A 23,765-nucleotide genomic window follows, 5' to 3' on the forward strand; every position below is an offset into this window, starting at 1 on the left:
AAGTAACCTTGTGTAATTGTGTACTTTCAGAAGACAGGCATTCTAGCTAACTATCTCTGTTTTTGTATCTAGGGGCACAGATGAGCACATTCTTGTGGCAAGGTAGAGTCAAACCCATGTGACACCCCACTCAAAAGTCATCACAAATCTAAAAACGCTCTGCCAGGCTATGAGATTTAATTCGTTCTCTATAACCGCTAAGCCCACGTATCAAAACCATAAAGTAGTCTTCATAAAAATGATCACAACCCAAGCTGTTTAATTTCTGAAAATGGAAAGTTAGTGTTCCTGTTGCAACATTAACTTGCCCACATTACAAGGTCTCTAGTTTTTGATATGGGTCTAGAGACAAACAAATGATTACACTTTTTTTTTTTTTTGTATTTTTCTGAAGCTGGAAACGGGGAGAGACAGTCAGACTCCCGCATGCGCCCAACCGGGACCCACCCTGCACGCCCACCAGGGGGCGATGCTCTGCTCAGCAGGGGGCGATGCTCTGCCCCTCCGGGGCGTCGGTCTGCTGCGACCAGAGCCACTCTAGCACCTGGGGCAGAGGCCAAGGAGCCATCCCCAGCGCCCGGGCCATCTTTGCTCCAATGGAGCCTTGGCTGCGGGAGGGGAAGAGAGAGACAAAGAGGAAGGAGAGGGGTAGGGATGGAGAAGCAGATGGGTGCTTCTCCTGTGTGCCCTGGCCGAGAATCGAACCCGGGACTTCTGCACGCCAGGCCGACGCTCTACCACTGGGCCAATCGGCCAGGGCCTAAATGATTACACTTTAAGATTATTTCTGCAGGAAGCCATGCTGCAGTGCTGCAGAAAATGTGGCAGGTGTGCACTTGGCCATCTCTGCAGGCGTGGCTCCAGCTCTCTGTTTCCTATTTTAGATCTGTCTTACTTCTTTCCAACTTACTATCCCATTTCTACCCTGAGTAATTCATTAAACCTCATCTTAATGGTCAAGTAATTGATGCTTAAAAGGAGATAGACAGTGTGTCTAGGGAAGATAGATCGTTTCCATTGCATACATTTAAATGAAGTATGAAATGAGATAAACTAGAAATGGATTATTTCTTGTGTTAATTTTTAAAAATTAACTAAATAAAGAGACCCATAAAGAAAATATTATTTGAAACCAGCGTAGCCTAAAACTGAAAGTGGTATGACCCTATGATGAGAATTTGGGATTAATTATACATGTGTCCTACTGAGACCTGGACAGAAATCCAGGTGCAAATTATAATTTGTAATAATTAAGGGCTTGAAAGTTACTTAATTTGAAGCAACTTTTGTTACTTAGAATTTTTTGTTTTGGGGAATTTTTTTTCTTTGTAAGATTATGTATTCAGTGTTTGCATTCAGTAGTTTTAATCAAATTAGTTTTAAATAAAGTATGTTAAATGAATTGAAAAGTATGACAGTTTCAACTGCATTTAGCTGAAGCCCAGCTTTTCAGTGGCCACAGTACCTAAGGCACCAGTGACTCCTAGTGGCAGCTTCTTGTAATTGCAGGCAGAAATTCCAAGAGAACCAGTCTCTCACATGTTATAAGACAGGGGTCCCAAACTTTTTACACAGGGGGCCAGTTCACTGTCCCTCAGATCGTTGGAGGGCCGGACTATAAAAAAATCTATGAACAAATCCCTATGCACACTGCACATATCTTATTTTAAAGTAAAAGAACAAAATGGGAACAAATACAATATTTAAAATAAAGAACAAGTAAATTTAAATCAACAAACTGACCAGTATTTCAATGGGAACTATGCTTCTCTCACTGACCACCAATGAAAGAGGTACCCCTTCCGGAAGTGCGGCGGGGGCCGGATAAATGGCCTCAGGGGGCCGCATGCGGCCCTCAGGCTGTAGTTTGGGGACCTCTGTTATAAGAGGTAACATCATTACATTAGAAGTCTGAGGAAAAAAGTAATAAATTGTGTATCCCATACTATATTTAAGTGTTACAGGGTCTTTGTATATTGTCTCATTGGTAGAATGAGGGTCTTGACTCAATTATGTTTTTCAGAATTTAACCCCATTTTCTACTAATAATCATCTTTAAGAGAGAACACCAGGTTCTTGACTAACTAAAAATTTATCATCCACAGCATCTGCAGGGATTGCTGTTTCCCAGAGGAAAGTCCGTCAGATCAGTGATCCTATTCAGCAGATCTTAATCCAGCTGCACAAAATCATTTATGTCACGCAGGTCAGTGTTTTAGCCTTTTCTTTTCTTTTCTTTTCTTTTCTTTTCTTTTCCTTTCTTTTCTTTTCATCTTAAATATAAATTTGCTGCTAATATTGCTTAAGAACTTTGTGGAACTTTCAGTTAGAGTGAACACTTGTTCTTATCCTCCCTAACTACAAATATCTGTGAACTCTAGGGCTGGGCAGCAGAGCTAGGGAGATAGGAGGTTTAAAAAAGCAAATATGTCCAATCTTCTCTATGACCTCAAACCTGCTCTTTCACTGTTAGTGCCCAGCCAAATCCACTTCAGTAGGAATGGGCAGTCTGTATGGGGACTGGAGTGGGGACAGAGAAGGTCTTTTGAAATAGCTTGACTACAGGAAGAGGAAGGTAGTGCTCACCTACAAACCGTGAGGATGCTGGGTCAGAACCAGGACCTCTCAGAGAAATGAAAACTAAAAGCACACAAAATCCAGGATTATTGAAACTTCTTATTCTAAATGTCAGCGACTCTTTTCACTAGGGAAACAATCGTTCAGAAATGGCTGTTAATTATTCACAGAAATTTGTCTGATTTGAATGTTCATTTACCAAAGATATGGATTGTTAATAAGAAAATTTTGTAGACACAGGAGCATAGATATTTGGACAAGAAAGTAACTATTATTTTGAAGTTTAGGGTTGCATGTCTTATGCAGTTTATTCATTTATTTGACATATAATTATTTGGTGCGTACAAAGTGCCAACCACTGTTCTAGGGACTTGAGACCTATCAGTGAGAAAAACATATAAACAGACCTTCACGCAAAGACTCAGAGAGCCAATCTGGGGATTCCATCAGTTACCAATTGTAGCAATTTCAATTACGCAGTCATTTGGGCATTTACGACACTAGCTTTAGTTGGCTCTTTGTCAAAGTGACAACTTGATTGTGATGCCACTGCATGCCATGATACCCTGTATCCAAGTGGCAAAAACTCAGCCCTGGGCTCAGTTCCAAAGGTACAATCAATTCACTTCCCAAATCTCATCTGTGTGGGTCCTTCTCTTGGGACATTCGTGGAGCCAAATCTGTATCAGCGAGGGTCCAGTCAGATAGGGAAGTCACTACTTAATGTACTGAGGCCGAGGAGCCAAGACAGGGACAAATAAGAGAGGCCACCCTCACGCTGGGCCGAGGGAAGCCTCCCTCTGGAGGACTGGGGAAGGCCACCAGGGGTGAGGTGTCATAGCATGGAGCTTGCTGGAAATCAGCACGTGAGGGTAGTACGATGTGAAGTACCCTCTATAGGACTGGGGAGCCTGCCCACGGGTGGTGGCGCTCCATGGAACTCTCTGGGAAGCCGCCTGCAGGACCGGATCCAGCTGGGGGTGAGCACCACTAGGGGGCCCCATGGCTGCTGACTGCTTTGTGCTAGAAACCCAGGGCAAGGCAGGAGCATCAGTGGAGCCAAGGACAGCGCCGTCCTCCTCTGATGTCTCTCAGTGCCCTCTACTGATCAAGCTGAATGTCCTGCAAGCTGGCAGAGGAGAAACAGTCCAGTATCGCAAGCAGGGCACTGAGGGTGTGTACTGGGAGCTAATGGACAACTGGTACACTTAACCTGGGGGGTAGGATGGTAGAGAAGGGAGTCCTTTCCCTGGGACCTACCTGTCTCTGGGTTCTCGCTGCTCTTTGACTTCTTCCTCTGGCCCAGGGAGCAGTCTGGCTCTTAGCTATCAAATCCCCCCCCCCCCCCCCCCCCGCCCCAGTGGTTTTTGTAAGTCACTCGGAGGGATAGCCTTTTGAGACCCAAGAAGTTGATTATAGTTTCTCCATTTTCTGCTGGCAACCATTACTCCTAGGCAATAACACAGAATTGTCTATCTGGTTAAATGAAAGAGGAGAAAGGGCCACGGGGAAATATGAGGGTGGAGGGAGAGACTTGGTTAACAAGTCAAATATAATGTGCCATATCTCCATTGAGTAAAAATATTATATTCAAAATTGAATTTCCGTTTGAATACTAACATAGATATATGGGGAAAGCATTCTTATTTTAATATTATAGAAATAGCTTTAAATAACATTGGTTACCTAATAAACTGAGAGAAAATAATCTTCTGAAATTTAAATACAGTGTTCCTATGCCTGTCTTGCTCATTTGTATATAATAAAAAACTTAATGGATGTATTCAATATTACTGGATTTCAATGTATTTTAAGCAAGAATGAAACTATTATGGATACCTTACCATTACGCTCTTACCCTGCCAGCTTAATAAGTGATTTCCAATGTCTTGGCAAGATGGCATTGCTTGCTGTAAGTTCAGATATAACCACTGCGGTGTTTTAAGTGTACTTCCAGAATACTTTAAGTGTATGACATTGCACATATAAGGAAGGATTCCTCTTTGAGGAACTTCATATTACAGAGCTAAGCAAAGTCAGTGCCTTTCAAATACAGGAGACAAATGCAAGTCTAAACACTATACTAGTGTATTTGCTGTAGGCTAAAGACCAAGATCAGTTTTCTCTCTCTGCTAATTGTGCAGGAAAGCGGCTAAAAGTAAATCCAAATTGACAAAACAAACAAAACAGATCAGCAAAACAAACAAACAAACAAAAAAATACCAACCCTTCTTGTTCACATATTTACTTAACCAGTCACACTCTCCGACTTACCTGTGGAGCCCGCACCGAATCGCAGGGCCAGCTCCCAGCAGATGACATCACAGGGAAGCTGCTTACTTTTGGCTGGTGGTGGCCTTTTCTATCCCGTTTCCATGGAGACAGATCTGTGGACATCATCTAAAAACAACTATTTTAAAAGGCAGGATGTTAAAATCCTCACCTTGCCTTCACTGATTTGACATCTGTTTTCATCAAAACTGAGATGGTAATCTTAAAACCAATCAGCTGAGAATGAAATCTGTGGTTAATGTTTATTGCTGGAAGCCAACATCTGTCTTTGGGTGTGTCAGGTAGCCAAAGTACGTCTGTTCTCTGTTACTATGAGTCGTTGTGTGTTATTGCTTAGGCAAGACCTGCCTCGCCAACTCCAGCTGTGGATTTAACTCTGTACTTAGGATTTGATTGTTTGGTTAAGTAAATGCTTTGAAAATGAGCATAGAGCTACTTTCAAAATTAAACATCTGTCTCCTGGAGAACAGGCCAGCGGTTTGGTTGGAGTTGCTTTGCATTTTGTGTTGCCGTCGTCACAAACACAGTTGTTGCCACCAGAACAAAAATATGTGGTTGGGAATAGCACTGTGCTGTCCTCAGATGAAAGCGACACCACCGACTGTCATCAGGGTGACACGCCGTTTTTCTCAGCAGTGATGATGGGTGAAAAGAGACCATCCGCACCTCTCATCTGGGTCTCCTGGTTCCTACTGGTGAGGGTGGCAGATTAAGTAGAATTAGGGTAATGCTGTGTTTCTCAAGTGAACTCATTTGTCAGGGTTTGCAAATTTTAAGAGAAGTTTTATATTTTGTGTATTTATTTTGATGATAATATTGGAACATTTTACTTTAGCATTTAGGGAACTCCCTTAAGCAGTAATATGTCACAATAGGGTTTTTATTATAGAAAAGATATTAAGTCACTATCTGCTAGAGCCCCAAGGACCAGAAATGGTCTGCTGGTGTATTCTTGGAAATATGAGAGGGTGTAGTTTTTTAAGAGAGGGTGTAGTTTTTTTGCTTGTTTGTTTGTTTTTGTTTTTTTGCTCTAAAGTCTGTGGTCTGTGTTATGCAAGTTTGAGAAAAACCAACTATTGTATAAAACACATGTGTCGGATTTCAGTTTTTCTTTTGTTACTTTGTTTGGTAGAGTAAATCCAAGCAAACCCAAATCAAGCTTCCAGATGTGTCATGTCAAGGGAGTCATTACTTTTCTTAAAATCATTTCCTTTATCAGTAAAATTCAGGCAGCGTATGGGACTATTGCGAAAAAGAAAAGAAAGTCTGTGAAATGTTTTTAAACTCGAAGTGCTGTACTGCAGTACTCTAGGGCAGTAGTCCCCAACCTTTTTTGGGCCACGGACCGGTTTAATGTTAGAAAATATTTTCACAGACTGGCCTTTAGGGTGGGACGGATAAATGTATCACGTGACTGAGACAAGCGTCAAGAGTGAGTCTTAGACGGATGTAACGGGGAATCTGGTCATTTTTTAAAAATAAAACATTGTTCAGACTTAAATATAAATAAAACGGAAATAATGTAAGTTATTTATTCTTTCTCTTTGGACCAGTACTGGTCTGCGGCCCAGGGGTTGGGGACCACTGCTCTAGGGGTTTATAAACTGCCAGCCTGCAGTACTGCCATGGTGGTGCTGTTTGCTCTACACCAGTGGTAGTCAACCTGGTCCCTACCGCCCACTAGGGGGCGTTCCAGCTTTAATGGTGGGCAGTAGCAGAGCAACCAAAGTATAAATGAAAAGATAGATTTAACTATAATAAGTTGTTTTATAAAGATTTATTCTGCCAAACTTAGCAAAAATCCAACATAAAGTACTTGGTAAGTAATTATTATTATATGCTTAAACTTGCTATAAGTCTGCTTTATAAATTTTATAAAGTAAAATTACCTCCGTACTTTATAAATCACCATTACTGTGGAACCGGTGGGTGGTTAGAAAATTTTACTACTAACAGAGATACAAAAGTGGGCGGTTGGTATAAAAAGGTTGACTACCTCTGCTCTAGAATAATGGTTATGCAAGAGGACTCACTACCTCAGAAAGTATCCTTGTGTGCTACATAATGTCTTCAAGCTCTGATTTCCTCATCTAAAAAAACAGTACCTGCTTTTGTAAGTTTGTTGTAGGAAAAGAGTGGTGTACTGTGCATAAAAGTAATCATAGTGCCTGGTGCATAGAAATCTCACATATTAATATTCTATTCTTAGTATTATAGGTTTTATATATTTTATACTTTTGACATATGCAATTAAACTGTAAAGTTTTAAATTCTTCCATGAAAACTTTAAAGATGGGTTGCTGTCCATAGTGATAGTTATTTCAGTAAGATACACTAGCTCCTTAATACTGCCCTGTGTATGAATCTTAAGTCGATGGAACGTTAGCTCACTCAATTCTACCTAGAGGTTTATCAAGTTAAATGAACAGTAAGGATTTTAAGTGTATGCGAATGAGTAATCTGATAATGGTAGCTGTCAGTACTAGGGTAAGCCTCTTTTGAAGGAATCAATGGAGTCACAGATGCTTTACAATTTCAGATGTTTGCCATAGCAGACAATTGGGTACATCAGAAAAGGCTTGTCACCTTTCTCTGACAGTTGGAACCAGCCCGGGAACAACTGAACAGTCCTGGGTCAACACTGCCATCTGGTGTTTAATTTAGGGAAGTGGTAACTTCTAGTGGGTAACAGTAGGAAATTGTCAAATTCAAAAACGTATCTCAAGGCATTTATCCCGTCTCTTCTCCACTCCAACCCATCACCCCCGTGCTAGGAAAGCAGTCACGTGTCTCTCCTCTTCATGGTGTGATCCTACGCCAAGATACAGTGATCCCACTTTCGCTAATCTCTCATGCCCACAAATACCATTTATAGTACACTCATTTCCTTCTCATCTGTCTTCCAACTCTTTGCTCATTAATGCCAAGAAATCTTTCTCTGTCTCCGTCTCTTTTATTTCTTGACTTCCCCTTTTCATTAAAGGACATTAATTATAACTCTTTGCTGGGGGTAGAAAGTAGTAATCCCAGTTGGATCATGATAAAAGCATCATATTGACATAAAAACAGATGAGTAAAGGTTCAGTCCTATTGACTTACAGACCTTTCAAGGTGCACCGAAAGGCTTCAGAATCTCCAGTCTTAATTCTTCTGTAATTAAACTGCTTTGGCTCAAGCAGATTCAAAGGACTAACTAGTAGTATGGATGCATTTTTCAAACGCATTGTTTTTACTTTATATCATCACAGAGCTTCATAATGGGTTGAGTATTCTATTATGTTTGGGCTGATGAACAGGTTTTTTTTTTCCTATAAAGTCTGTTGTCATGAGCTCCTATAGACCTTATTCATTGCTCTTCTTTACCTGTTATCTATTCCCTATTTTGTGAAACTTGAATGATAGATGTTCATTGCATTAGTCAGGATATGGTAAGATAAGCTGCACTAACATACACTCAGGAGTCTCTTGGCTTGTCGCAATAGAGGTATATTTTTCACTCAGTGGGAAGTTGGACAGGGCAGGTGGCCACCCTTCAGTCTGTGGCTCTGCCATCTGACCTCCAAGCTCCTGGTCCCAGAGGGAGGCAGGGATGGAGGAAGAACACTGGCTTTGCAGGGCCCCGTTCTTGGAGTGACACAACCTTCTCCATTGGCTGCAACTAGTCACATGACACCAAACTAAACCTGTAAGAGGATGGGAAAATGGAGTGGGAGTGGAGTCATAATTGTTTCCGCTACATTTTCTTTTGATCTGAGCTCTGAACTATAAATATGTATTTAATCATTAGAGTTCCTATTACTGCATTTTTCTTCCTACTTAGCCATGTTTTTTTCTTACTGGTTCCTTTTCCTCCTCTTCCAGGACCTCTCCATTTTTTAAACAAACTGAGCCATTTCTACTCTGAGACTCTGTCGTGCTGACCCTATTTCTTTCCTCTGTTATCCGTCTCCCAGACTTCACTTCTGTGCTTTCCAGGACCTTTGATTCCCTTGTATAAATCCAACCTGCAAAATACTGCAAAATCAGTTTTTGAAATCACTATTTTCATATAATCCCTAGATTTTCTAAGATTCTGCAGTGACTTCTTACTACTTACTTATTAAACTTAATTCATCCTGGACTGGTCCTAATATGGACTAATTCATTCTCTCCTTCTTGATAGGTTGGTTCCTACCATCTCCAGCTGTATGTTCAGAAGCATTTACAGGCAGGCATCTGGCCATGTACCAATGCAGATAGTTGCTTCCTGGTTCAAAGCATCAGATCCTGCAGGACAAGGGCCATGCTTAGAGTATTGAACATGGTTTTTAGCTTGTGGGCCTGACCCAAACACCTGAATATCCGATAGAATGCATTCTTTCTTGTCAGGTCTGCCTTTTAGAAAAGTTTCTGTATTTGTGTGTGTGTGTGTGTGTGTGTGTGTAATTAATATATTGTTGTCACATGAAAAATAATATCAATAAAATGAAAGAACAGTAAGAAATTAAGCAGGCTTTTAAAAGGGAGCAGAGTGATAATTTTTTTCTGGGTTATAGAATGAAAAATGATAACATCAACTCATACAATTTGGAATACAATTTAACTTCTTATTTAGTCCTGCTAAGTGAACATTGTTACACTGACCCTCAGTAAGTGCTTCCTAGGAGTCAGTTGTGCAGTGTTAACAATTTGCTTACAATGATTGTTTTCTCATTTTATGCAGCTTCCTCCAGCTTTGCACCACAATTTGAAAAGAAGGGTTATAGAGAGATTCAAGAAATCCCTCTTCAGCCAGCAGAGTAACCCTTGCAATTTGAAATCTGAAATTAAAAAGGTATGATGTTCTACATAAAGTAATTCTTCTTTGGCTAACAAAAACACATCACTCGAGTTCAATTGTATACCTCCTTTGCTTTGTACTTTAAGCTCTGTCCTCTATTACAGTAGATTATTATTGTCTTAGTCTATTCAATAGACTTTTTAAACAAAGACGCCATAAACTGAGGAGCCTAGGAACAACAGCAGCTTATTGCTCACAGTTCTGGAAGCTGGAAGCCCAAGGCCAGGGCGCCAGCATCATTGGGCCCGGTGAGGGTCCTCCTCCAGGTGGTAGGCTGCTGACTTCTCATTGCAAACCCACAGGGCGGAGAAGGCCAGGGCGCTCGCTCAGGCTTCTGTTATGAAGGCAGGTTTTATAAGAGCACTTACATAAGGGTTCTGTCCTTATGACCAAATTACCTCCCAAAGGTCCTACCTCGTAATCCCATCACCTTGGGCATGAGGTTTCAACATAGGAATGTGGGAGGTCACCGACATTCAAACTACTTGGGACACTGAGTTAAGGATATGTTTCTGCTTCTGATTTTCTCAGCTTTATGTCTGAAGTCGTCATTCTCAGGAGACTAACACAAAGTTCTTTCCATACTGTTGTTATATTTTCCTGAGTCAATATTATTACATCTTTTTCCTTTAAATATACTTGAGCTTTTTGTAGAGAATTCTAATTGTTTTTACTATATAGAATTATTTTCAACAAGTCTTTAAATGGAGCATTGACAGTCTGAATAAGTCATTTAACTGTCTGAGGCCATGACTTTTACCACCTGTGAGGGTGGAATGTTCTTTCTACCTTCGATCTTCTTCCTTCTCCTAGACTTCAGGGGCCAGGAAGTATTTCTGTTCATACGTAACGACACTAAATCACAAGGAGGTCACATCAACCAGACAGAAATACAGTCGTTTCTCTCTGTTTAACACAACGTGGTGACAGGAAATCCCTTTGTCCTGGTCAGTAGCCATTTTAACACTGGCCTTGGAGATGACCACCAGCCCCCGTGTTCCTGTCCCTCCCTGAAGGATCCAAATCCCGAGCGACTTGGGCCCGCCAAAGTGAAGATACCAGGTCCCACTTGAATCTCCTAGGATTCTTAAAAGTTTCATCATATACTTAAACTTTGGTACAGTCATGCTGCTAATGACCGTTTTATTTTTTAAGGCTTCTTTTTCCTTTAAGGTGTCTTTAATCCTGGGCATAAATTTGCTCACTGGCTGTACGCTGGGCTCTTTGATAAGAAATGCAAACAGTGTGTTTTGGCTTTGTGGCCTTCCAAAAGCGGTGGCCGCACGTGGACAGACAGGAGACGGAGGAGAGAGAGGACACAGCAGAAGGCAAACAGAACACCCCCACCCCCCACCGCCTCGGAGATGAGAGAGCAGAATCTCTTTCCTGGCTTGTGTTGGCAAATAAGGCCAAGAAACAAAGCTAAGGGAGATCAGAACAGAAGTGTGTGTGTGTGGGGGACCTCTGATTTATTTTTTTTTTTTACTACATTTCTATATCATATCGTGAATACCAATAAATAGATCTTAAGAAGACCGAAGCTTAAATCTCCCATGGAGGGATGAAAAGATTACATGTTGCTAGGTTTTTATATCCTTATTCAAATGATCTCCAGAATAGCGCAGGTTGTAGACAACATTTACTTTAACAGAACCCGAGCTTTGTGAGAGGGAAGCTCCAGACGCCAACGGCCTGAACCCGGCGAGGCCGCAGCCCCCCCCCCCCCCCCCCCCCCCCCCCCCCCCCCCCCCGCTCAGTAATCTCAGTGCTTTTCCATCCCTGTTTGTCTTTCGGGCAAAGTGTTTTCTCTTCTATTACTTAGGGTCTCAGTTTTGATCCCTGCCTTGCTGTCTTTCTTTTCTCTTCTGCTACAAAAGAGATTTCCTTTTGTTAAATGCACCCCCCCACGCCTTATCTGCTTTCTTCTGCATTAAGGTGGGAGTTCTCTTCAGAGACCCCGTCTTCTGTTCTCTGATCCAAGAAGCTTGGGGTGGCTCACACCACCATGGTGGAAGGCAGTCAGCCTTCGCCTTCTAGGTGCGAAAGAAATCTTCAGCCTGGGATGTGAATCTATTTTCTATCCTTCGCCACTGGACTGAGAAGCCAGCTCCTCCATAAGAGCCTGCCCGTTATCTGCAGGAGCCCCCTCGTGGTCTGTCTGCCTTCACCTCAGTGTCTCCAGCCTCACTCAGACGATCATGTATATTGCATCCAGGGTGACCCTTTCCAAGCAGAAACCTGATCATGTTACACACACACACACACACACACACACACACACACACACACACACACACACACACCACTGAAACAATTCAGGTGGTTCTTTGTATAAAACACCAGCGTACTCACTGGTATTCACAGCCCTGCCTGCCTCTCCAGCCCTGCCTGCCTCTCCACTCTCCTCTCACATGCTCTTGTCCTTTGCTGTCCCCACACCGGCCACAAGGCCCTATATAAAGCCTCCTGAGTCTTTGCCTATGCTTTGTCCTCTGCCTGTTGTGATCTTCCCACTCCAGCCTTTATTCATTCTTCCTCATTATTTCAGCTGTCTGTATAAGTGTCACTTTTTTTGGAAAGCCTTTCCTAAGTTAAATCTATTACTTCCCAGAGCCACAGGCTTGTCTGTCAGTGCATTCAGCACAGTTGTAATGTTATATATTTATATATACAGGAGGACATTTCACAGACATATTTCTCCCTTATTAGGCAGTAAGCTCTAAGAGTACAAATCTTTGGCCACCATCTCCCCCCCCCCTCACCCCACTATTAGGATTTGTGAGTGGCACATACTAGTTGACTTAAAAAATACTCATTGAGTTAATGAATGGCACTTGCCTTTCTCTCTTCAACCTAAATCATTTTTGTTTTTTCTTCTTTTCCAAGTGAGAGGCAGGGAGATAGAAAGATAGACTCCCACATGTGCCCAGACCAGGATCCACCTGTCAGCCCTTATCTGGGGCCAATGTTCTGCCCATCTGGAGCCATGCTAACAACCGAGCTATTTTTAATGCCTGAGGTAGAGGCTCCATGGAGCCATCCTCAGTGCCTGGGGCATACTTGCTTAAACCAATCGAGCCATAGCTGTGGGAGGAGAAGAGAGAGAGGGAGAAAGAACGAGAGAGAATGGGGAGGGGAGAGGGAGTAGCAGATGGGTGCTTCTGTGTCCCCTGACTGGGAATCAAACCCAGAACATCCACACGCTGGGCTGATACTCAACCACTGAGCCAACTGGCCAGGGCCTTCAACCTAAATCTTCAGACTTCCATAATATAGACTTACGTCATATCCCTCCTCTCACCTCACCACGAATGTGGAGTGCCTGCCTCCGCCCGCCAGCGCCTCTCACCTGGAAGGTCAGTTTGCCCCCTTGCACCGCCCAAATCCACCCTGCAGGGCTCAGCTCCACCGTTTCCTCTCCAGACCCTCAGAGAACCGCGCTCGTCTTCATGAAGCATCCTTCTTTCTGACGGTTTAGAACTCACCACCTCCTTTCATACTTCATTATTTATTTCTTCAATCTGTTGTTTCACGGAGAGTCAGATAGCAAATCTTGCGGAGGCCAGATCATCCCTGTGTCCTCCACGGTGCCCAGGATGGTGCGCATACGCTAGGTAGAGCATCGGTGTATGTGGGTCGGATGGTTTCTCTCTGTTTTACAAAACTTGATCATAACACATAGTAGGAACAGAAAAGATTTGCTGAAAGAAATATGTATGTCAAAAGAATTGAACCACAAAAAGAAGCTTTGAGAAGTTCCTAGAACAAAAATGAATGTATCTGGGTTTCAAACACAAACCTAATGAATTTTGCCTTCATCCATCACCTGTCCCGCTGAGGATTTGCAGTTCTTAAACTGAAGGAAACTGCTAATGCGATGCAAGTACTGGAAACCTCCTCTCTTCAAGGTTTGAATCAATAAAGAAGGACTCATCCTTGTCGTCTTAAAATGGCCATTTTAACCTCTCTGGGTCACAATTCACATATTTACTGTGCAGACCTAAACATCCACCTGCCTATGAAATCTTTAGGAATCAAAAGTATATATAATGAATAATTACATTGACTCAGATAAACTCACCGAATTTGGATGTGCATTTCAGGCAGCCGTATGAAAAACAATCCCTTCTGAAGTCATTTGGAAGGTTATACCAGGAAATCATTTTCAGCTTTGTAACACATATTAAGAAGCTTAGTTGGAGCAACTTATTAGCTTGGCTCTAAGAAATACAGATTGCTTAGGGCCACCACCATGGCACCCTAATGACACTGATGAGAAAGTTATTGAGCGTGTGACTATCAGATCCTCCTGCATTACAGAATGTTGCAATCTCACAATCTTGTCATTTTACAAATGGCTTGTTAGTTTTATCAGTTGTCACTGAAGTAAGAAAAATAAGTTTTCAGGAATAATAAAAGGGTAGAACCATATTTTTTTTCTAGAGTGTAGTGTTGGCAGCATGAAGACTAAAAAACACAAATGATTTGTATCTACAGTGTCCAAAGTGCATTGATGGAAAATAAATTGCTGATATAAAATGTTTTTACTAAGGTATAAAATGCATAATGCATACAATGAGATACATGTACAGCTCCTTGAACTTTTACATATATGTTCACCCATGTGACCACCACCCACACTGAAACAGAACATTCTAGTCCCCAAGAAGGCTCCTGCGCTTTTTCCTGGCCACCCCCTGCCCCCCCTGCCCCCTGCCACAATGTAGTTATTATCCTGATTTCTATCACCATTGGTTAGCTTTGCCTGATTGTGAAAATGTATATAAGTGAAGTCATATACTATGTGTTCTTTTGTTCCTGGTTTCTTTTGCTGTGGGTATCCCATAGTCTGTTCTTTCTCATTGCTTTAAAGCAGGGGTCCCCAAACTTTTTACACAGGGGGCCAGTTCACTGTCCCTCAGACCGTTGGAGGGCCGGACTATTAAAAAAACTATGAACAAATCCCTATGCACACTGCACATATCTTATTTTAAAGTAAAAAAACAAAACGGGAACAAATACAATATTTAAAATAAAGAACAAGTAAATTTAAATCAACAAACTGACCAGTGTTTCAATGGGAACTATGGGCCTGCTTTTGGCTAATGAGATGGTCAATGTGCTCCTCTCACTGACCACCAATGAAAGAGGTGCTTCTTCCAGAAGTGCAGCGGGGGCGGATAAATGGCCGCAGGGGGCCGCATGCGGCCCGCGGGCCGTAGTTTGGGGACCCCTGCTTTAAAGAATTCCATTGGGTGAGCACATCACAATATATCTAACTATCCTGCCACCCAATGTACATTTATTTGGGTTTTCTGTAGTCTAGGATTATTGTGAAAAGGTGCTATGAATACTCCTACACATGTCTGTTGATGGACAGAAGTACTCATTTCTTTTGTGTCTCTAACCAGGAGTGGGATTGCTGGGTCATAGGATGGGCATATGTTGATTAATTGTATATATTTTATACTGCCAAGCCGTTTTCTCAGGTGACTTCACAATGTTGTATATATTTTAATTCATGAACAGAGTATGTGACTCCAAGGTAACAACTATTACATAGTCCAATTTGTTCCACTTGTTTCTGGTTTATTAATATGAATCGGCATTTTAAATGTATATTACCACAGGCACCAAAACTTGGCCAGCCCACATGCTGGTAGCAACCAAAGCTGAAAGGAGGTTGAAAAATGTTTAGTCTGAAATTCCAGTGAAAAGACTCAGCTGCACCAAAGACCATTAAACAATCGGAACTTCAATAAATTCTGTCATGTAGTGAATTATTCTTTCCTTTAGAGTGTTGGGGATCAAAGTTCACAAGTTAAAATTAATTAATAGCAATTCAGAAAGATGCATTAAAAGATGTGTTTGTTTTGGTCGAATAGGAAGGCATTGTTCAAAGCAAATACATTAAAAAGGATGAAGATTTGAGCTAAACACATTGTTCTGTTGAATAATTGGAGTTTGTTCTTCCTATGCCTGATAAAAATAACATTTTGATGTCCAGCCCATACCATCATTTTTCTATCTATTTTTTATTTTGCTCACATAAAACTATAAAGTGTACCGGTTTTTTGTTTTTTTTCCCCTCGAGTGACCAGGGAATTGTCTAACTTGCTTTCGCTGTAATTTGGCTGCCTCCAGTTTATACGTTCTTATGGAAGGAAGAAAATGTGTGTTTATCTGTGTACAAGGGACGGAGAAGCACAGAGCCCTAAACTGTCTGTGCAGGGACATAGGGAAGAGGAAAAGCCCACGCAGAGGTCTCACTCCATTTGCTTCCAAGCGTAAAAGATGTGGTTTTGCCTTTTCTGTTCCAGTTATCTCAGGGGTCGCCAGAGCCGATCGAGCCCAGCTTTTTCACCGCAGACTACCATCTATTACATCACTCAGCGGACGGAAAGAACCCGTGCTTGAGTGACCCGCCAGGTAATGGGCTTCCACACAGGAGGTCTGGCTTCCACAGAGACACACGTTGTTTGGATCAACAGCTATCCTTGAAAGATTATCTTCAATTTAAAAGAAAAACAGAGCTTATTTTTTTTTTAATTTATTTATTCATTTTTAGAGAGGAGAGAGAGAGAGGGAGAGAGAGAGAGAGACAGAGAGGGAGAAAGAGGAGAGGGGAGGAGCTGGAAGTATCAACTCCCATATGTGCCTTGACCAGGCAAGCCCAGGGTTTTGAACCGGCGACCTCAGCATTTCCAGGTCGACGCTTTATCCACTGCGCCACCACAGGTTAGGCCAGAGCTTATTTTTGATTCTCTACCGCAATGGCTGGAAGGGACATACGGGAAGAGCCCAGAAATTCTCTGAGTGACTCTACCCAGTTGTGGCTTCCTTGATCATTTATTAAAACCGTAACAAAGAGTAGAATCCGTGGGGGTGAGCCATGTTGCCTTTACTTTCTTCTTGCTTTTCTGAGGATGGAAAATCAAATGCCCCAAAGCATCCAGGGAGATTTTAAAAGAAGCAGAAATGAAGGGTTTGAATATTTAAAATAGAGAAAATGTGAAACTTCCCTGAAGAATCTACATCAGACATGTTTAATTTTTTTCTCTTCTTTTTATTTTTATTTTTTTGCATAAATCTCCTATAGGGGTACAATTGGCATAGGGACTAAAGGTACAGATTATTGAGATAGATGCCTAGATTCGAATCTTGGCTCATCCACTTAGTAGCTGACCTTGGGCAAATGATTTGACCTCCCTGCATGCCAGTGTCCTTGCCTGTAAAATAGGGATAAAAATGTACCTGCATCATGGCTTTAATGAGAACCCGTACGGACATATAGAAAGTGCTTGGCCATTACGGGGGGGGGGGGGGCTCACCAAAATGAAACATTTCTTGTGACATTGGAACTCTCGGAAGTTTCCAAGCTGCTCTGAGGTTTCAGATTCTTTCAATAGTTTTCAAATTCCTATGAACATTAGGTCCATTATTCAGTGGAATGGACAGAAGTAAGGCTTTATGGTTAAATGAAGACTTGCCTTCCCCTCTGCCTGGAAAACACTCACTTGGGTTGTGTTTCTGTGGTTGCCAAAGGTAGGCAAATTATTTCATACATTAATTGTTAAATTTTTCCTAAGTCTTTAGCTCCTGGGATAAAGCTAGCCCTGTGCAGGCAGAATTTCATTTAAAATAGTTCCCAAGAAATCCATAAGGCGAAGTTACCTAGATGTCTCCAGTCATTGCTTCTGGCCCGGGGCAGGTGCGTCCGGCTGCAGCAAGACTTCTCACAGCAGCAACTCTCATGAAGTGAAGGGCTCTGGTTGAAGTCCCCCAGTGGCCTGAGAGAGAACTGACAGATTCTACCAGGGCAGCTGGACAGCCCATCCCAGAGCAGACCAGGCATGTCCTTTGTTGCAACAGGCTGGGTAGGGGCAAAGACAGCAGAGCCCGTGGGCACTTCTGGGAACACCTTAAAGCTGGGCTTGAAAAGCACGCTTCCTTTTGCCTCCCTTCCACCTTCAAGCAACTGATTTTTCTCTCCGAAGTGGCAGGGGAACTCCGGGCGGTCCGCCTAAGTCAGTGTTGATTGATTTGAGTGGAAGCTGGTTGACATTACTTTGGGCAGTGTCCAGGTGACTGAAGGTCTTGGTATATCATACTCAGACCAAACATCGAAAGAAATATTGTCTATTGACATTAAATGTATGGATTTTTTTTCCCTCCAGGCAGCCATTGAAAAGGTTCAGGTCTTTATTGTCTTTCACTGTCTATTTCTGCCTCCCTCTAAAAATTTACTTTCTCTCTAGCACATATCTACTCTCTGCCTTTTGGGCCAGGAAGAGTTTAATAACCAGAACATTCATTATCATCAGTTGCAGTTTGGAATCGCTCCTCACCGTTTCTTATCCCCTGCCCCCACAAACCTAACTTACTGGCTATTTTATATCATGAGCAATACCCCAAATCTTTGAGTATTATTTTGTGACAGCCCCCTCCAAAGCAGCTAGTTGTTAAAGGGAGAGAACAAAACGTTTGACTATTCTATGCCAAGATAATTGGAATGTGCTCGTAAGTACTCATCTTCATCATTAAGAAATTGACCTGTTTTCACTGCAGTTGAATCATAATTGCCAATAAAATCTAAGAAAATGTGAGCCAGATGTCAGCCTTTCCCTGATTTATTCCAGGCCTCCCCAGCAGCTTTGACTCGGAGGAAGGAATAACATACGAACAGATGCAGGTGAGGCTGTTGATGTTCTTCTCCAAGATTTTATTTTGTTGCTTTTAATTCAATACTAAATTGATTTTTTTTTGAACTTCAGACAGTGATTGAAGAAGTCCTAGAAGAAAGTGGTTATTACAATTTTACTTCTAACAGGTGAGCTTTAGAGTTTGCTTTAAAAAAAAAAATCAATTGAGGTCATTAGATATTAGATCTGATTTCTCTGTATTTGATCCTAGAGTGTTTTTCCCCCCGACTTTGTTTTAAACACTTTTATAAAATACGTTGGCTTAGACTAGATACTGCCATTGGTAGAATGTATGTTGCTCATGTTTTGTATGGATACTGTATTGTTGATAAAGAAAAGGTGATCACTTAGTTGTAATTTATTCCCATAAAAAATGAATGCAATGAAATGGAAAAGCTTTTCTAGACTTTTAAAAATTAAGCATTAGTTGGCTACATTCTATTAGAGCTGTAAACTCAGATATCCATCACTGAAATCTACTCATTGTTTGTACAGAAAAGGAGGAAAATGCAAGAGGGAAAATGCAACAAAATAAAGAATCACTTCCGGTCAATTTAAGTTATGTTTGTGAGAGAGGGGTTTGCTGTGATGTTGCTATTTGAGTGCCCTAAATAAGAAACCTCATTTTACAGGGGCTGTATAATATCTCCTACTATTATCATTATGGTTGCTTTAAAAAATATACTCTATTTTATCAGTTTAATCCAGTTCTGAATTCTTGCAATTTTACTGTTGGGCACAAAGATTTGCATACAACTAACTTTATTTGAGAAGCAATTCCAGGAAGCACTGGTAGGGGAGTGAAGAAATAATTCAATGAAGGTTTCATTTTCAAGCAATTTACCATTGCAGGTGACTGGAGCTTGATCCCACCGGCAAAGTCCAAGAGTCCATGTAGAACGTAGGCCTTACTTAGTCTTCCAATTTCCATCATTCATTGCGTGAGGTCTTTTCCCAGGGGATGTTAGTTGCCTGGCATTTCTGGTCTTCTGTAGGGTGAACAGAGCAAGTTCTAGAGGCCAGAGAAATGGTCAGGGAAAAGCCACGTAGGCGCTGGCAGTTGGACATCAGGCTGGCTGTCTTTGCAGTGGCAGGGATGAGGGGATACGGGCACCAATGGTGTCTACTACCCATGAGTTGTCTTTTGACTTTTCCAAGAATTCCATTTTTCCAAGGAGCCATTTAGAATGTGTATTGATAATAAGCTACCACATATACATTCTATATGGCTTAAACGTTGCTGTAGGAAGCACAGTCCTGTAGAGTGTGTGCTCCCTAAGTGGCCTTTTATGCCTGGAGGAACTAACTGCCTTCCCTTGTAGCTAGTGAAGCTATCTTGTGACCAAGATTTAAATTATTCAAGATGTCTTCCCCATAGGTAACTATTAGTAGCCATAGTAAGAGAAAAAGGGCCCAAGAGCATCCTGTTAAGGTCATTATGTAGAAATTAGATTCTTTTTGAGATTAGTTCAGTCTCTAACGTTTTTTTCTCTATTTCCACAAGTTGTTCTTAAGAATCACACATGAGTGTTTTAACTGCTTGTTCTTTTGGCTTGACAAGATGTTTCCAAAATACTACCCTTGTAAATTTAGTTCTGCTGTAACTTGTAACTGTAGCAAAATGATGAGTAATTCTCATTTTCCAAATGTATATTGTTAATTTAAATCACCATTTCCATAATCACTCTCCTCCCACCATTCCTGGAGAGCATTAAAACGTTCATTTTCTACTCTTGGCCTGAAAGCTCCCAGCCTTCCATGGGTAGTCTGAGTGTCTGTTATTGACTCTCAGCGTCTTATTATTTCAAGTACCTTGGCTGAAGTGGGGGCGGAGTCACGCTTGCCATTTTTTAATCCGTATCTTCTCAGAGTCTCTGGATCATGGGCAATAAATGTTTTCATATTTTTGCAGAAAATGAATTAAATATTAATGAAAAATAAAGTGTTTAATTCTTAGCATGCTGAATTCTGTGAGTGAACGTAGAGAAGCTTTTACAAGAACTATTTTTACTTTTTTAAAAAAACAACTTCAGCGTTACTTTAAAATTTTTGCTTCTCTTATTTTTAGTTCTACTATCAAGTTTTTAAAACATCAAACATTACTTTCACTTCCAAAGGCATAGTCTGGTATTAAAAGACATTGCAAATTCTCTTATTATGATAAACAGATAAGGTGCTTAATAACAAAGGCAAAAATTATTCACAGTTATATTCAGAATTGTGAATAGAATAGGAAGACATGATTTAAATGATCAAGTTCAGGCAACATATGATGGAGATGAAATAAATTTTTTGAAATGCTTCAAATTAAAATAAATCATTCATTTTAAATTCATATAGCCATAACACTTAATTTTTTCTTCTAACAGCAATGATAGACTATATCTTGGGAGAAAGACTCCTTATAGTTTGCTGGTAAAAATAACCCTGGGTTGTGCTTAAATCCATCACTTATTTACAGGTATTCCAAATTAATTCCAAAGAACTAAGTCAGGCTCTCTTTAGAAGCACCTATAATACTTCACAAGCTGGACATACACATAATTTCAAATGCAGATCACATCAGCTGAGACACTCATGCTTTTTTTTATAGTTAAAGGAAAGACAATGTTAAATATCACAGAATGTGGAAAAGTATTTAGAATCAGTATATACAATCAGTAAATTGTATTTTCTCAATTAGGTTTCATAGAATAGCCAATATTATCAAAGATGTTAGTAGATGTTCCCCGAAAAATAAAGTTTTATGACTAAATATATTTGGAAAACTCTGAAGGTACAATTTTCCATTTTTGGAGAATGTTGACAAACATTACCCATTAAAGACTCTGAGATGGCCTGACCAGGCAGTAGTGCAGTGGATAGAGCATCAGACTGGGATGCAGAGGACCCAGGTTCGAGACCCCAAGGTCACCAGCTTGAGCATGGGCTCATCTGGTTTGAGCAAAAGCTCACCAGCTTGGACCCAAGGTCGCTGGCTTGAGCAAGGGGTTACTCAGTCTGCTGAAGGCCCACGGTCAAGGCACATATGAGAAAGCAATCAGTGAACAACTAAGGTGTTGCAATGCACAACGAAAAACTAATGATTGATGCTTCTCATCTCTCCTTCCTGTCTGTCTGTCTCTGTCTATCCCTCTTGCTGACTCTCTCTGTCTCTGTAAGAAAAAAATAAAAGACTCTGAGATGGACCATAGGAAATAACTCTCTTGACCCTGTTAAGCCCAGGTACTCTTCAGCTTTTACTAGGAGCATGAGTTGAGAGAAGCTCCTCTAGCAGTGTGGTTAGAAATGGGAAACATTATTTTAACTCCCCTGCCAGTATCTACCCAGATCTCCTATTGTTCTCACTGTCTTCATTATCATCCTTATCACAAAATGTTATGAAATGACCTTGGTTAATTACCATGAAGGAATTATATACCTAAATCCTGTTTGACTCAAGTTTACAACTTAAGACTGTCTGTTCAAATTTATACACACATCTACAAAACATCATGTCAGGAACTAAAGCATTCAGCCAAGATATGGCACATTTTCAGCTTAAATTAAAGGCTGTGCTTATTTAGGGATAGAGAGAATTCCATTGGCATCTAGTTATTGGCTGTCTTTGGGGAAGATTTCTAGAACTGTTTAAATAATGGGAGAGTAGTGGGGCAGTTGGTAGAAAGAATGTCTCAGGCACAAAATGCTGCATTAGTTTTGAAAAATGGTCACAGAAATAGAAATAGCAGCAAGAAACCATAAACAAAGAGGGGATTCCTCATTTCTGGGCTTTCGAAAAGGAGAGGTAAGACTGAATTGAGGGGAAGAAAGCAGAGTAAAGATAAAGAAACAAGGTCTAAATGAACTTGACCAGCTCAAAACAGGCTCTGTTCTTGATCCTTTCTAAGGCTGTATGATTAATCATATATGACCCACATAAACATTTAACTTCCCAGCCAGAAAGATAGAGCCTAGCATGCTGAATTCTGTGAGTGAATAAATGACATCCTTATATACTTAGAGGTGCCCATTAATATTTTATTTTGTAACAACGCAAAATGTGTTGAGAAATAGTGGCATGCAGGATAAAAAGAGATCTACTGGCCTTGCTTCTGCCCACCCCAATTAACTGATGAATATATAGAATAGGTATTTAATGTGCGTAGGCATTTAAATGTACAAGCTACTTTGAATTGGTGTTTATTTGTCCACTATAAAAGGTTATTAGTTCCTATTGGGTTCATAATTTGAGAGGAACACTCTTAATATTGAACATGTCCCCATTCTATTATATTTAGAGTTACTTTTTTTATTTGTTGTGATTTATTTACTTACACACCTGAGATACTTCTCTTGAATTGAATGTGTGAATTTAATATAAAGAACTCTTTCCACTTCTGAATCTTCTAGGTATCACTCCTATCCATGGGGGACCAAGAACCACCCAGCCAAAAGATGAAAATGCTGCATCTTGAATAGACTTGGTTTTCCCAGTGGAAGTTCAAGTTCTGGACTTCAGCCACAACGGCAAGATGTCCAAGGACTGGGTGTGGGTAAAAGAATGTGGAAGAGGAAAAACCAGGATGTCACGGTGCCTGCAGGACCTCCTTCCGGAGGTCTGGTGCTAGGCCCTCTGGGAGCTGCAGTGCCCCAAGCACTCCATTCCCAGGATGCCTGATTGGTACACAGGATGACCAGGCTCTCAGTGTGCTTCTGGGAGAAAATGCTGCAAAATTCACCCCTGGGGGGAAAAAAATCCACTCCTCAAGGACTTTCCTCCAAGTTAGAAAGAAAACAAAAACAACAACAACCAACAACCTTGTCATATTTTTAAAAGGAATATTTTATACTTAGGATTGCTAAAACTATGCTTGAAGACATCTAGCCTTCCATATGTAAAAAGTAGTTTTAGATAAAGAAAATTATAGAACTTAGAATAATAATATATTTGGGTGATTTGCTGTATCTTCCATCTCTTTTAATCTTAAAAGATATTTAAAATGTGATTGATATTTTTGATTTGTTTTAATGAAAGGATTGGTTCTCTCTTAACCACTTCGGTGCTAGTGCTCTTGAACCCTGATACAGTGTAGACAGTATTTGTAACCTTGCACAGCCTCTGAGAATAGCATCAGATAGTCATACATATTTAAGTTAGAGTAAGAGACTATATTCATGTACAGTGTGCATATGTACAAATATATGGGGGGAGGGGAGATTTTGATTAGACTAATGCTTTGCTGCTAATCAAACTAATAGTGTTTTTAGAGCACTTTGAAGAGTTCATAGACTCCATGAAAGAGATGCAATATTCCTTGTTCTAAGTCCCTCCTGACTAAGATGAACTACATTGCTTTAAAGTTTTTATCATTGAAAATTTGAAATGAAAATAA

The 23,765-nt window shown here is 40.8% G+C and overlaps 1 protein-coding gene across 5 annotated transcripts in view; it reads left to right on the plus strand.

Annotated features, from left to right (window-relative positions):
• Positions 1-23,110, plus strand: part of NEK10 (NIMA related kinase 10) — a 205,801-nt gene extending 182,691 nt beyond the window's left edge. For all 5 annotated transcript variants that reach the window (XM_066350788.1, XM_066350783.1, XM_066350785.1 and 2 more), the window contains 6 exons: positions 2,106-2,206; positions 9,572-9,682; positions 16,009-16,117; positions 18,328-18,380; positions 18,463-18,518; positions 22,783-23,110. In XM_066350788.1, the coding sequence (XP_066206885.1) occupies positions 2,106-2,206; positions 9,572-9,682; positions 16,009-16,117; positions 18,328-18,380; positions 18,463-18,518; positions 22,783-22,831 (479 nt within the window). In that variant the 3' untranslated portion in view covers positions 22,832-23,110. The remainder of the gene's footprint in view (positions 1-2,105; positions 2,207-9,571; positions 9,683-16,008; positions 16,118-18,327; positions 18,381-18,462; positions 18,519-22,782) is intronic.
• Positions 23,111-23,765: the final 655 nt, after the last annotated feature.

The sequence above is a fragment of the Saccopteryx leptura genome, chromosome 10 (genome assembly GCF_036850995.1).
Source record: "Saccopteryx leptura isolate mSacLep1 chromosome 10, mSacLep1_pri_phased_curated, whole genome shotgun sequence".
NCBI lineage: Eukaryota > Metazoa > Chordata > Mammalia > Chiroptera > Emballonuridae > Saccopteryx > Saccopteryx leptura.